This window comes from Lipophrys pholis, assembly GCF_963383615.2.
Source record: "Lipophrys pholis genome assembly, chromosome: 22".
Classification (NCBI taxonomy): Eukaryota; Metazoa; Chordata; class Actinopteri; order Blenniiformes; family Blenniidae; genus Lipophrys; species Lipophrys pholis.
In genome coordinates, this window is record NC_137644.1 from 9,250,675 (window position 1) to 9,266,455 (window position 15,781).

General features: G+C 43.2%; 1 protein-coding gene across 1 annotated transcript in view; it reads right to left on the reverse strand.

Moving 5' to 3' along the window:
- trhde.1 (thyrotropin releasing hormone degrading enzyme, tandem duplicate 1) overlaps positions 1-15,781 on the reverse strand; it is a gene marked incomplete at its 5' end in the record, with an annotated part of 148,576 nt that overhangs the window by 51,156 nt on the left and 81,639 nt on the right. Inside the window, one exon of the mRNA XM_080492323.1 lies at positions 820-933. Within this exon, the coding sequence (XP_080348449.1) occupies positions 820-933 (114 nt within the window). The remainder of the gene's footprint in view (positions 1-819; positions 934-15,781) is intronic.

The following is a 15,781-nucleotide window of genomic DNA, read 5'->3' on the forward strand; positions in this document are numbered from 1 at the left end:
ACACTGTCGGAATTTATTCCGAGGCACACGGCGTCGCAGCGGAGCCACGCGCTCGTTCTGTCGGCGGCGCTCAACAAGCTGTCCCACTTCCTGTTTCTGGGTAATCGCCGAGAAACCGCCGTGTCCAACGCTTCCCGCCGGGATTCAGAACAAATACCACCGAGCGCACCGAACCGGGTTACCGGTTTGATTCCATACCCACGGTTTTGTATCCGTCTCTCTTGGTGGATGTTTATTTCTTCCCTTCTTGAAATCAGGTTTCCTGCTCTTGGAAATCAAATCAGTATCCGGCCGAGCGGCCTCCGGGCGAAAAACTCACCTGAAGCCGCCGGAAGGGGGGGGGGGGGGGGGGGGGGCGAGGAATTACATTTCACGAGAGCGGACGAGAGCTGCGGAATATCTGAAAGCGCTTCGGTTTTATTTTTCTTGTTTGTAGGAAAAAAAAAAAAAAGAATCGGAGGGGAAAAAAAAAAAAAACCTCTCAGCGACAAACCCTCGAGTCTTGATCTCACTCCCAGTTTTCACTTCAAAAGAGTTCCGGACATACAGACTGGTGGACTTTCTATCGTTGCCCCCCCCGCCCCCCCCGCGATAAAACAAACGCAGGAGATCAGAGATATTTCGCCTCCATTCGGAGCTGATTTGATTTGCTTCACTTTCTGGGTAAAGGTGGAGAAAATCACAAGAGGCGACAGTCTTTGGATGGAAGCTTCAGTCAGGAGGATGTAAACTCGACTCAAACTTAAAATCCCGAATTATCAGCGCTGGTTTTGAGCCTAGCGGAGCCGTTTCGGTAGAGCGAGGAAGCTTCACACTCACCATGTTCCACTTCGGGAAGAGGAAGTCGGTGCCGACGTACTCAAAGTAATGAGCGAATCCTTCCTTGAGCCACACGTCCTCCCACCACACCGGAGTCACCAGATCGCCGAACCACTGAAACACAGAGAAGAAGCGTCTTTTACCAATGGCTCATAAAGTTGTCTCATCATGGAGTCCGTATCGCAACAATCCTGCCAGTCTGTAGCCGCATGTAGCTGGTATATTGCCATTATGTTGCTGATATGTAGCTGCTATGTTGCTGGTATGTAGCCACTAAATTGCCAGTACATTGCCAATATGTAGCTGCTATATTACTGATATATTGCCGGTATATTGCCAGTATGTAGCTGTCACGTTGCCAGTATGTAGCCACTTAGTTGCTGGTATGTTGCTAGTAAGTAGCCGCTATGTTACTGATATATTGCCGGTATGTTGCCAGTATGTAGCTGTCACGTTGTCAGTATGTAGCCACCATGTTGCCAGTATGTAGCCACCATGTTGCCAGTATGTAGCCACTTAGTTGCTGGTATGTTGCTAGTAAGTAGCCGCTATGTTACTGATATATTGCCGGTATGTTGCCAGTATGTAGCTGTCACGTTGTCAGTATGTAGCCACCATGTTGCCAGTATGTAGCCACTTAGTTGCTGGTATGTTGCCAGTAAGTAGCCGCTATGTTACTGATATATTGCCGGTATGTTGCCAGTATGTAGCTGTCACGTTGCCATTATGTAGCTGTCACATTGCCAGTATGTAGCCACTTAGTTGCTGGTATGTTGCTAGTAAGTAGCCGCTATGTTACTGATCTATTTCTGGTATGTTGTCAGTATGTAGCCACCATGTTGCCAGTATGTAGCCACTTAGTTGCTGGTATGTTGCTAGTAAGTAGTCACTATGTTACTGATATATTGCCAGTATGTAGCTGTCACGTTGCCAGTATGTAGCCACTTAGTTGCTGGTATGTTGCTAGTAAGTAGCCGCTATGTTTCTGATATATTGCCGGTATGTTGCCAGTATGTTGCCGTCACGTTGTCAGTATGCAGCCACTGAGTTGATGGTATATCGCCGGTACGAAGCTGATATATTTCTGAAACAGTATACTTCAGGTATGTTGCTGGTCTGTTGTTGGTTTATGTGTCGACTCCCATGACTTATTCCTGGAAACGAAGCCCTGCGTTGCCCCCCGACGGTGGACTCGGGGGCAGAAAGCAGCTTGAGATTGAGATTCATGAAGTTCTTTTGGAGAGCGAGTGAGAGCAGATGAAGAAGAATCCTGCAGACAAACACTCCAAGCAGATGGTTTGAGAAGAGGACCGAGCGTCCCGGCAGACCGGAGGAGGAGAAAATATTGACGGAGGAAAACCTGACTGATGTTTTCCAGTGAAGAAATCAACACAAAGTTAATGAGAACTAAATATCTCATTAAAGCGTTTTGGTTGAATCAATGTTTTGGAAGTCAAAAATGAAAATGGAATTTTAAGATTTTCACAGATAAAGTACATTTATTGGGGGGATAAATTTGATGCTGTCGTCTGAATGTACCAGATTTATAATTATAGCCATTTAGAATAAAAAATAAGAAAATCAATTCAAAACTAATTTTGAATGTGAAAAATTAAGTCACTATTTATATTAAGCATGAATAAAAAAATAATTAAAATAATACAATTGTTTCAAAGAAAATTTTACTTTAGGTTTTTTTAAAGAAATGTAAAAAAAAACAATAAAAAAACAATAATAAGAATAACAACAATAACAATTATTATTATTGTTGTTGGAACTTTTCTAAAAAAAAAACATGGTAGATTAATAATAATAATAATAATAATAATAATAAAAATAATGGTGTTGAAAAGGAAGAAGTTTAACCTAACCAATATGAAATATTGAAATGAAATTTGAATTTAAAGTGTACTGTCAAAATCTTTAATTAAAAAAAAAAAGAAACTAAAATGTTTATGATGAAAAAATGTTGAAAGTCAATAAGAAATGAGAAGAAATAAATACTTCAAGAACAGAGTCGCAGTCTGGATGTTGACGAACATATGACATGATTTTAACGATAATACAGAGAGACTGTGGAGGGGAAACGTAATGAATAAAACTGTCAGGTGGAGAGCAGCGCGAAATGTTAAAGATGATGTTGACATATCGAGAATGAAACTGTCTGTTGTGTATATTTTATCTGACGGAGACTCGCTGACGCTGCACAAAGTATCGCTTTACGCTCCGATTCGACCTTTCGCTCAGAAAGTTCACAGAATCGATACGAAAGTTTCTCGGTGAGAAAACAAAACCATCATGGTCCAACTTTGTGGACTCTGACTCCTGATGGAGCGACTCTGCTTTCTCCTGTTTCCTGAAGTCGATAGGCAGAACGTTCCGGAAAGACATGTAGGAATACTCCACTAGGGTACGTTACGGAATATTTGAATCGACAAACTTTACAGAATGTACAAACTCTGTTGAACATGTCATGATAGACGTGCAGGAACATTCCAGAACTGTTCCGACATATCATGACTGACGTGTAGGAACGTTCCAGAACTGTTCCGACATATCATGACTGACGTGTAGGAACGTTCCAGAACTGTTCCGACATGTCATGTCTGACGTGCAGGAACGTTCCAGAACTGTTCCGACATGTCATATCTGACGTGTAGGAACGTTCCAGAACTGTTTACAATCATGAAGGAATCCTTCCAAATTGTTATGTTGAGAAATTCCACGATATATAAACACTCCGGAATATTGTCCAATCGTGTTGTGGGCAAACATTCGGGATCATTTCCAGACTGTTTATAAATATACATACGACTCAACTGTTTACAAACATTTTGAATAATACTCGAGCATTTACAAACATTCCGGAATATCACTTGACTTTTTATAAACCCTCTGCAATATTACTTGACTGTTTACAAACATCACGGGAGATTACTCCACCATTTATAACCATTCTGGGTTTGTTTTTAAATGACAATTTGAAAACATCCCACAATGGCATTCCATTGTTGCACACAAACATCATTTGATGATGAATATTTACAAACATTCAGGGAATTTTTCTCGGTAAGAGTTTTTATTTTTTTTGGAGCGTAAAACAGACAGCAGTGTCATCGAGCATTCCGTCTTAATTATTGTTTAGTGTAGTTCTATGATGGATAATATAACACTTTGGGGCGTATCCATAGATTTTCAGAATTTGGAAAATCACCACTTGGGAAATTCCCACTTCCAAATTAGGATAATTACATGAAATTCAGCAGATAATGTCAATATTGTTTTAAGGCCACTGGTGATGGTGTTTTCTCTTTTTTTTTGTTTGTTTAGCTCGCAAACTATGTACGCTAGGCTATCCTAACCTGTCTTTGTTCACGCAAAACTTTTCAAAAGTTGGTTTATTAAAGAATAAATTCTCTCTTCTCGAGGCAGGAAAGGTCATTATGTTGACTCGTCAAAATCCAATTTTTTTCTTGCATTTTCCCACTTCCCATTTGCTGTTTCCCCGGCAACGCAGCCGTCCAATGAGAGCGCCTGTTTCTGAGTGAGAATGTTTTCTTTGAAGCTTTGGCTGCGCGCTGGAATGCGGAGTATCTTAAAAAAACGACAACAAAAAAAAAAGAAAACCTCGAAGTTTACCTCTAAATTCACTTTAAACCCTCATTAGAGCCTCCGTCTGCGGGAAAGGCACACGCTGCATTTTTCACACCTCCATCGTGTGTGTGTGTGTGTGTGTGTGTGTGTGTGTGTGTGTGTGTGTGTGTGTGTGTGTGTGTGTGTGTGTGTGTGTGTGTGTGTGTGTGTGTGTGTGTGTGTGTGTGTGTGTGTGTGTGTGTGTTTATATATATTTATTTATATAAACTTGGCAGCATTGGGTGTTTCTGCAGCAAATTGTCCTTCAGCTTATCAAAGTCTGTGTGTGCGTGTGTGTGTGTGTGTGTGTGTGTGTGTGTGTGTGTGTGTGTGTGTGTGTGTGTGTGTGTGTGTGTGTGTGTGTGTGTGTGTGCGCGTGCGCGTGTGTGTTTGGATGCTTTTCGCCTGCAGCAGGAAGCAGTCAGCTTTAATTACGTGCTGCACACTGACAGGTCTCAGAATACCACCTGTCCTCAGGTGAACAGTAATGGCCGCCCGCCTCGTCGGAGTCACGGCTCGGGAATCAAACCGCTCCTCGTTTCCAGTGGGAAAGTTTTCCTTCCGGCTTTGTCATTTCTGGTCATTCGCATGAGGCTGAATTCTATTTTCTCTTATTGAAGGTTTTTCACATGACGTCACTTCGCTTCGAATATTCAATAAACTTCGGTTTACATGACAACAGTGCGCGGAGCCACTGAAAATGCACATTTTAAAAAAAAATTTTAAACAGCGCCCAAAGTGGAGCTTTTTGAAATTGGTGAATTTTTTTTGAAAAGGCTAAACTCTTGAAGACACAACTTTATGAAAATGTTCTGAGTACGTCTCTATGGAAACTAAGGAAAAATGAAACTTTCTGCAAACGCTCAGTCTCCGTAGACATGACGGGAGGCGCAACTTTTTGAAATCGTACCAACGCCGTCTCCATGGAAACAAATGGAAAATGCAAATCTTTTTTTAAGGACATGCCGTCTGAGTGAAAACAGAGTAGAATGCAGCTTTTTGAAAACAATTTGTCTCCATCTCCATGGTAACAGAGGAGAAAGCATTTTTTGGAATACGCTCCAGCTCTGTCTACATTTAAAAGAAAGAAAACGTAACTTTTTGAAAGTGTTCCAACTCCATCTCTATGGAAACAAAGGAAAAAGCAACTGTATGAAAATGCTCCGACTCTGTCTCGGTGGACACAAGAGAAAACACGACTTGTTTAAAAACTGCGGAACGGGGTCCAAAACGGGGAAAAAGGCAACTTTTTGAAACACTTTGTCTTCTCCATGAAACCAAAGGAACAAAGCAACCTTTTATCTATTTCCTTAGAAAAAGAGGAAAACACAACTTTGAAAGAATGTTCCGTCTCTGTGGAAACAAGAAAAAAACCACAACATTTTGAAAAAGCTGCGACTACAGTTTTTCTGCACATGCTCAGTAGATGGATAATAAAGGCGACAGTAAGGACAATAGTAATGGCGGCCTCTAGATTGTCATGACTCCCAGTCCAGATTCTTCTTTCTTATTCCATTTCATATTGTTGGTATTTATCAATCGAGAAACATTGTAGAATGTTTGTACGTTGCAACGTACGCAAACGTTCCACGATGTTTCCGTGTCGTCGTGTACAGAAATCATTTCGAAAGCCCTTACGTCGCGATTCACAACGTTTCCGGATTGTTTATCCACGGTTATTTACAAAACAAACATTGTCATTTACAAACTTGAAATCTACAGACCGATATGTTTTGACGAGGATTTGTCTCGGTTGTGCATGTTTTTGACCTGCTGACCCGGCGGCTCTGCTGGATAATCCCATCATCTGAAAATAGCGCAGTTCAGAGGCGGTTAAACCGACATCCATTAGAGCCGCATCTGATTCCCGCCGGTGTAGAAAAGATGAAAAGGACTGATTAGGAATCTTCTGCCTTCTGACTTCTGACTCCAGTTTGTGAAAATGCTCCAACTTAGCCTGTGGGCAAACGGAGTAAAACGCAACTTTTTGAAAATGCTTCATCTCTGTCTACGTGAAAACAGAAGAAAAAGCAACTTCTTGAAAATACGCCAACATGGACTCCATGAAGGAGGAGAAACATTTTTGAAAATGCTCTAAATCGTTTGAAATGGGGGGGAAAAGGCACCTTTTTGAAAATGCTCTGACTCTTGGGAAACTGGGTAAAACGCAACTTTTTGGAACGTTCCGACTCCGTCGCTGTGGAAGCAAAGGAAAATGTTTTAATTGGTTCCATCTCCATGGAAACAAAGGAAAATGTAACTTTTTGAAAACGCTCCATTTCCGTTGAAATGGGGGAAACGCCACTTTTTTAAAACACTCCATTTTTCATGTGATTTTGAAATTTTTGAGGCTTTTTTCGTGTATGATTGTCTCCTTTTCGCTCAACTGCTTCAGTTTAGTTACTTGATTTAATTTCTTTTAATCTCCTGTGTTTGTTTATTTCGTTTTTTTCTATTTTGCTCGATTTTAGTTTTTTCTAATCCAATATGGGGTTGTTTTTTATTGGTCTGTAGTGTTTTTATGATCGTTTTTTGTGTGTGTATGTGGTCATTTTAGTCATTTTATTCCTCTGTGGTTGTTTTGATTTGAATAGTTGGTCTTTTTTTGTGCTATTTTGTTTCCTATTTTCAGTTTTCTGTCCTTTGTTAGATTTATTCATGCGGTTTTGAATATCTGTAAGTATTTTTCCTCTTCCCCGTCATTTTGTGTCCCATATGTATAACATTCAGCCTTTTTTTTTTAATGTGTATTTTGGAGGGTGATTATCATCTCCCCCTCTCTTCACAGCGGGTTTGTTTGAAGGGGAAAAAAAGGAGAAAAAAAAAAAAAAAAAGAGTCCAAGTCAGCTCAAATTGGAAGATTTGAGTTTTAAATATAGCTCGAAAAATCATAAATAATGCATGGCTGTATGATTTGCATCAATCTGTGCAGGCACTCTGTTCTTAAAGGAGAAACAAAGAAGGAGTGGGTGATGGGACTCGGGTGGGGTTCAGAGGCTGGAGGGGCAGATAATTTACCCCCGGGGTTGTCAAACATAAGGCCATGAAGGCAAAACCAGACAGAAGTGGCAGAAATCATCGTCACTCTCAAAGTGGTTCTTCAGTCCAAAGCTGTTCGCTGAAGGTTTGATTAAAACCCTATAAGTAATAACTAATTGGTTTCTGTGTCTGAAATGCTCGTGTCCGAGACTTCTGTGTCCAAGACGTCCATATTCGAAAGGTTCAGGTCCAAAATTTCCGGCTCAGAAACGCCTACGTCCGAAGCGTCAGAGGCGGAAATGCCACAGTCAGAAATACTTGTGTCGGAAATGTCGGTGTCCAATACGTCCACCTCGGATGATTTCGAAACATTCCTGTCTGAAATGTCTGTGACCGAAACGTCCATCCCAGAAACGTCCATCTTGGATGGTTGCTGTGTCCAAAATGTCCGCCAAGGAAGATTTCCGTGCCTGAAACGTCCGTATCTTAAACGTCCACCTAGAAATGGTTTCTGTGTCCAAAACGTTGGGGTCTGAAATTCCCGCCTCAGAAACATCTGAGTCGAAAACGTCTATAGCCAAAACGTCCAACCAGGATGGTTTCTGTGTCAGAAACCTCCGGGTCCGAAACAAAAGTCCATTGGGCCGAATGTGGCCGAGTCCCGGTGAGTCGGAGGAGAAACCTTTCGCGTGTGGTTAATCAGGACAAGCACATCTTTGATTCTTTGATTGCGGGCTTCACGAGACAAACTGAGCCTCTTCTCCATGAAACACCACGGCTTCCGTTTGATTCCGTCTTTCATCCAGCCGTCCTGTTAGCGTTGAAAGTGGGTCAGTGCGTTTTCACGCTGCTTCTGGTTTTTTTTTTTTTTGCAGCTTCCCCGACTAGGAAAAAACTACAGAATGCCGTTCCGTTTCCTCGTTGTCTCAGGAGAGATTTCTCTCTGGTTTGGTCGCCGAAACAAAAAAAGAGCTAACCCTTTCTAGTTGCCACAAAGTCGCCGGCAATTAAAAATGACAACTTAAACGTTGCTGGTAGCTATTAGTGCCGCTGTCAGCTCTCATCTTGCCTCATTAAAACCGAGCGAAAGAAACCCCTCGGCGAGCTGGACATGGTTTCTGTTCTCTTTTTTCTTTTTTGATGGAGGAGGTGGTAACCAGCAGGAGTTTAGTGAAATAGTAACTGAGCAGTTCCTAGAGACGAAGAACTGCTAACAGCTGACAAAGGTAGGCTTCTGTTAATGCTGACAGTGTTCGCCATGATGCTGATACTGACAGTTGGTTTAATGCTAAAGCTAACGGCCTGAGTAGGAGAAAGCTAATGCCAAAGCGAACAGAGTGTTTGATGAGCAAGCGCTAATGTTAAGGCCAACGTTGAAAAGCTAATGCTACAGCTAACAGAGTGTTTGATGAGCAAGCGCTAATGTTAAGGCCAACGTTGAAAAGCTAATGCTACAGCCAACAGTGTGTTGGGTGAGCAAGAGATAATGCTAAAGCTAACAATCGAAAGCCGAAGCTAAAAGTAGGTTTGGTGATCAAGAGCTAATGCTAAAGCTAACCATTGAAGGCTATGACCATAGCCTCGGTGAATAGGAAGCTTGAATATTAGATCTGTAGACTGAAACCTATTTTTACTTCTTATATTAAAAGAAAAAAAAAAGAAAAGAGGTAACCGGGGACTTTGGGGTAGAAAGACGATGAGTCAGCAATGGCCGCCCGCAGAGACACGAGGCGGCGACGCTTTATTTTTAGATTTAGAGGAAAAAATCCCAGAAAATCCCAGAGACAGACGGATGAATGCTGATCATCTGGTGGACTTTGTTTCCACAATGAGCGACAAAATGCTGTTAAAACAAAAGATTTCAGACAGCAAAATATTCGACACCTCAGCAGTTTGATTTAGCGTTAGCATTATACGACACCACCGATTCCCGCTAACCTGCAAATCCCGGCTTGAGCAATAGCATGATCAGACACTGCTCCATCTCTTTTTCCTGTCTCACGAGGAGCCGAGGCGTTCGGTCGTCGTTTCCACAGATTTCAATTCCAACTTGACTTGATTATAATGTAAACGAGCAGAGCGGTGATTTAATCCCATCATTACTCCGCGATTCATTGTTCCTAAATCATCAGCTTCCTTCTAATTAAGATAATTATCTCATCAAAAAAACCAAAAGGCTGCTTGTTAGAAAATCTTTGAAGGGAGTTCCAGAATCTGAGTCGTTAGCGTGCAAATCTCTGCAGAGCGACACTCGCGAATCTAATCCGATCATCTGCGGCACCTTTTCCCAGGTGACGCCTTCAAAATTCAAGGAAGTCGGAAGGAGCCCGGCGTTCCAAATAAACGCCCACGCATGTTCACCCAAACAGCAAACCACCAAATCAAAACACGGCCAAAAGCAACGCTATAGAGGTTTTTAGCCTCGTTCAGGCTCATTTTTATTGGTTTTATTTAACAATTGTACACACAGTAGTTTTACATTTGTGTTTGTAAACAACTGTAGGCCCTTTCCGGAATGCTTGTAAATAACACGGACATTCTGGAATGCCTTTGAATTATTTGTAAATAACTCTGTAGGAGTTTGTAAAGAACTGTGTATAAACGTTTGTAAAGTGCTTGTAAATAACACTGCATAATTAAGGGACGTTTGTAACTCACAGTGTAGTAGTATTCCGGAATGTTTGAAAACAACTCTGTGTAAACATTGTAGAGTGTTTTGTAAATAACACTCCATGAACATTATGTGGTGGTGGTAAATTAACTTGTAAGAACATTCAGGGACGTTAGTAAATAACCCTGTAGGAACAACTCCGGAGTGTTTGTAAATAACCCTGTAGGAGCATTCCGGAACGTTTGTAAACAACACTGTGGGAAGACTCCGGAACGTCTGCATGTGATCCCGCTCCGTCACAATGACGCAGCAGAGTTCACGCCGTAGCTACTTCGTCTTAGCGAGCGCTCCACAAGCTAATTACGCGACGACACACAGAATCCAAACAACAAAGACGAGGCGAATCCCTGCTAATTTCCTCTAACGGCACCACCTGACTCCCTCTCTTCCTTCACCTCACTTCTTCCTCTCCTTCAGCCCGTCCTCCCGTCTTTCCGTGGCTCTCTGCAGAACAAAGCAGATCCCAGCCTTTGATCATCGTCCTCTTCCTCTCCTCCCTCTGCCTGACCCCGGCTGATGAATATTCATCCCGGGCTCCGGCAGAGGGACTGAATCTGATTTGTGCTTTCTGCTCGGATGGAGCTCCTCGCGGCTCCACGGTGCCCAACGCCAAATGAGTCCCGCTCGTCGTTTTGGCACCGACGCTGTTTACATCAACACATCTGTGAGACTATCAGGACTTTTTTTTTTCTAGCGCCGTCTCCGACCCCGACTGTCTCCATCTGAAATATCAGCGCCGTAAACAACGGTTGCAGCAAACTCTGGAAGCTCCAGCTTAATTAATCTTCGTGCGACTTGCTGTGCGGCGCAGGATTCCAAGGCGGCCGCGGGCCATGTGAAGGGAAGTTTGCAAACTCCATGTTTTGGGTGAGTGCAATACGGAACGAGGAGGAATCGCAGTGAAACTGGAAGTTTGTGGTCTGAAGGCCTCTGCACCAATCCATCTGCAGCGAGTGGATCTGCCTTGATGAGGTACCCGGACAAGGGTCTAAACCCCTACCCTCTACCCAAACCAAGGTCTGAACCCCTACCCTCTGCCCGATCCAGGGTCTGAATCCTTCCACACAATCCGTCCTATCGTTTTCTCTCCTTCTGTTCCTGAACCCCAACTGGAACCGCAGAAATTCTCCAACTCTGAGTCTGGTTCTTCAGGTTTTTTTCCTGTTAAGGTTTTTTTTTTTTTCCTTTCCAGAATCTCTTTTACTTGCTCATATAAAAATTGTTGGGCTTTACTGTAAAAGAGCTTTGAAATGAAAAATAAAGTTGAATTGACAGCTCCCACTAGAGGCCTGGCATGAAAACTACATTGTTTCCAGTGTTCCTGCAATCGGCGTGTAAGTGTGAAACGTTGTCGCGTTAAACGGGGTCTACGTTTATCTGGATTAGTTCAATCTCCCGGTATAAAGACCAAATACCAACAAGAACTTTTCATAGCACATCTGCCCTGAGCTCAGCATCAGCTGGACGAGCTTCCCCGCAGAGCGCCAGATGGTTTCTGATGGAAATGATCGGTCCAGCTGGATCGGACCTCAGTACGTCTCTGTGGGAGGACCAACAGGTTTGGAGCTGCTTCACAGGCTTCTGCCAGGAGAATCAGACCCAAGAGCCTTCAACCCAAGCAATCCGATCTATTCAGCTTCTGGGGTACACGCCGGCCTGTGGAGGTTATTGATTGAGCAGATATGCTTATCGTCTTGCAGAAATTGATTCAGGTTGAGTTTACGGTTTAACGTTTGGTCCACAGTGTTTTGACTTAAGGCCTGGTGGATATGATAATGAAATCATATCTTTTTATAGCACATGTGCACTGAGCTATGATCGGACCTCAGAACCTTCCTGTTAATGGGCCGACGCGGTCAGGCTAAAGAACGACGCTTCGCCGTTTTTGTATCGGGAGAATCAGAGCCGAGAGCCTTTCGATTGACTTATCGAGCCGTTTGAATAGGAGACAATGTGATGTGTTCTGCTTCAGGGAGACAAGCCGGCCTCGCAGAGGTTACAGATTTAGCAGGGAGGCTAAAGTTCCTAAACCGTCTGTAGTTTTGTACTTCTTGGATGAACTTTAAGAACCGCACATTCTTCTAGCCAGCAACAACAACAACAACAAAGAAAAAACTGAAAGAGACTATAACGTTTCTTGAGGTGGTAGTTTTCCTATCCTGGTGTGAAAGCATTCTAAATGTTTAGCAGAGTCCAGGACAGATTAAACCTCCACCGGGAGCCTTTATGTGTAGTCTCTTAACCTTGCAGCCTCCTCACCGGCGAGTCAGGCTGAAAGTCCCGAACCCAGAATTAGACGTTTTGCTAAATTCATCAAGACGTATTCATTCAACTGCATCTGGACCGGAGCGCTAACAACGTTTATATCAACACTTAATAGGCTGAGTGTATAAAATAAAGACCTTGAGTTATTGTCTCAGAGCATCTGGATTAGTTGGACAGAAGCTAAAAGCCTCATTTAGAGAGTTCCCGGCAGTTGACTCAAGGACGAGACAGACGGCGATGGATCGTCTGCTGCGTTCGCCGACTCTCTGGAGTTTAGAGTGAAAGTTTAAAGAAGCTGTTTAGTGTGACAGCTGCATTAAAATCAGATTTAACTTTCAGCGTCGAATCAATTATGCAGAAGATCCAAGTTAAATATTGGCATTAAGTGTCGGTGCAGCCTGTGGTGCATTCGCGCGCAGCCGAGAGAATCCGGCGGGAGAGCGTCGCAGCGAGACGACGATTATTAAATCCCGTCGTTTGCAGTTTGTTTTGCATTTGAAAGGAGACGACGAGGGTTTCGGTGACAGACAAGCGTGTTTCGGGGGGGGGGGAACAAGACCGAGACAGGAAGAACGATGTGCGCGGGGAGACGGTTTGTCAGACAGACAGATGTTGCCTTCAGGTGCAAACGGTGCCGATCGTTCCTCTTTTTCCTGTCAGTCCCCTGCACACGCCCGTCACTTAATGCCGGCGTGTGATGTTTAAATTGCTATATAAGGCTGCCTGGCAAAACCAATCCATCACGCCCGTGACAGCTTTGATTCGCCACAACAAACCGTGTGTGTGTGTGTGTGTGTGTGTGTGTGTGTGTGTGTGTGTGTGTGTGTGTGTGTGTGTGTGTGTGTGTGTGTGTGTGTGTGTTTCCCTGTTTGTCTCAATTAAAACAGCAGAGAAACCCAATCACAGCTTCACCCCGAAGCCACACAATTAACCAGTGAAATGTACTGAACTTCATTTGACTGTCACTGTTTAGCCTGGGGACCACGGAGCTTCAGCACACTGTCGGTGGACATGTAACCCATTGTCGGTGGACATTTAGCCTAATGTCTGTGGACATCTGACCCCATTGTATGTGAACATTCAACCCGTTTTGTTTGTGACATTCAGCCCACAGTGTATGTGGATATTTAACACATTGTCTGTGGACAGTCAGTCTACTGTCTGTGGACACTTAACCCATTTCCTGTGGACATTTAGCCTTTCATCATTGAACATTTAGCCCACTGCCTGTGGACATCTAACCTCATTTCTGCGGACATTGAGCCTGTCGTCGTTGGACATTCAACCCACTGTCTTTGGACATTTAGCCCATTGTCTACGGATATTCTGCCCACTGTATGGACCTCCAGCATGATAATAATCCGAGTAATATTAACTTCCAAGATTTCTGTCAGATAAAGCAAAAACAAATGAAAACTCATCCCGGCTTCACCCCAAAGACTCCGGAAGCATCTCAAATGTAATCCGACACTTCTAATCAGCTACGATTCCTCTCTCCTGTGACTCCGCCTACAAACACATGAACACTGTAAATAAAATATACCCTGGATTTTCAATAAAACATGACTAAAGTGCAGAGAGTTGAAAGGTGCTTCTATTATTTAGAAGACACAGTTGATGTGGTTCTACTGTACTTTTTTGGAGAATTCCCAAGTATTTATTCGGCAGCGTCTCAAAACTTTCAATCGGGTTTTGCTTTCTTGTCAGTAACTTGAAACTCCAAACAAAAGACGTCCATTTTTCTAAACATTGAAGAAATGTCCTGAAATATGACGACGCTGTTGCCTCTGCCAAACATAAGTCGGATATTTGTTTTGTTTTATTTTAAACTACCTGGTTGAATGACGTGGTGATAACTAGACATGATATCAGAACAACACCAAAATATTCAATATTGTACGCTGATTTATTTTTATTTTTTTTTTAAATCGGCGCAACCGGCTTGAGTTTGTCTACGGCCCCGTTTTTGTTTTCCTCTGCATCTATTTTTGCTCCTGGACCATTGGGAGCATAAACACAAAAAGCACATCAAATTTGGAAATAGTGTGCTGTAAATTTTTTTTCAACGATTCGCCAACGGATTCCGCAAAAATGTCAAAAAAATAAATAAATAAAAAACCTGCGGAAAAAAGCATATGGGATATTGCCGAGAGAAAAATGAAGCCCACTGCCTGTGGACACTATGGATAAAATATATCATCAAACGCAGCGTATTTAGACTCTTTTACTTTACAAACCATTTCCTGTATGAGTATCCAACAATGATGAGGGTTCATGATGTAAGAATCAAACAGGGAGAGAAAGATAAAAAAAATTAATAAAAAAATAAAAGCACGGCAAAGCGTCTGCGCTTTCAATGGTTTGGGCATAAAAGGAGCTTTTTTCTTCTTCTTTGGTTTGTATTCAACCCACTCCCACGTAATGTATACAAGATATCCTCCACACACGCGTTGAAATGGAGCAGCATCGCGGTCTGGGCTTCATTATAGCTTCTTAGTGCAAGGTATGTTTAAAAATATGTGTGTGTGTGTGTGTGTGTGTGTGTGTGTGTGTGTGTGTGTGTGTGTGTGTGTGTGTGTGTGTGTGTGTGTGTGTGTGTGTGTGTGTGTGTGTGTGTGTGTGTGTGTGTGTGTGCGTGTGTGTGTGCGTGCGTGTACCTACTGTGCTGCTGGAGTGTGTTCAGCACCGCTAATAAGCCTCACAAAAACACACACACACACACACACACACACACACACACACACACACACACACACACAGGCTGTTAGATGTTTGTTTATGGTCTGTTAATTAGCCTCGGACACGAGCAGGAGGCAACAACACACACACACACACACACACACACACACACACACACACACACACACGCGTGTGCAGGGAGCTAAATATAACTGTATTCCTCTCACACGTTCTTATTGATTCAACACCGCCCGTCCTTCAGCGCTGGAACACCAGAGGAGGCCGTAGGTGGACGGCTTCATAAAGAAGAGGAGAAATAAATAAAGAGTCTTCGTCACATCTAAAAACAAACGTCTCACGTTGAGCCCTCGCGTTCCGGCGAGTGTCCTCCACCGTCGACCGGCGATTTCCGGGGACGGCGGAACGCGGCGTGGCCAGAAGCTCTGTCAGCAACCGGCGTCTCCTCAGCTACTGCTACCGCTACACCTACTACTTCTACTAGTGAGAATATTAATTTAAGTACGATTGCTACCCGTACTTAAACGGCTAACTATTAGCCACCCGCCGGCTAAAGTGGCGGGATTACCGCTTCCAGTCGTGACCGATCAAAGAGCCGGGATCCTTCGTTACCAGTCAGGACGTCAACGGTCGAAGGGGACAACAATTCGAGGGAAGAGAACGGACAGATCCGAAGTGAGCCGCGCGTCAACGCGAGTCAAATATAAATTGATTAAA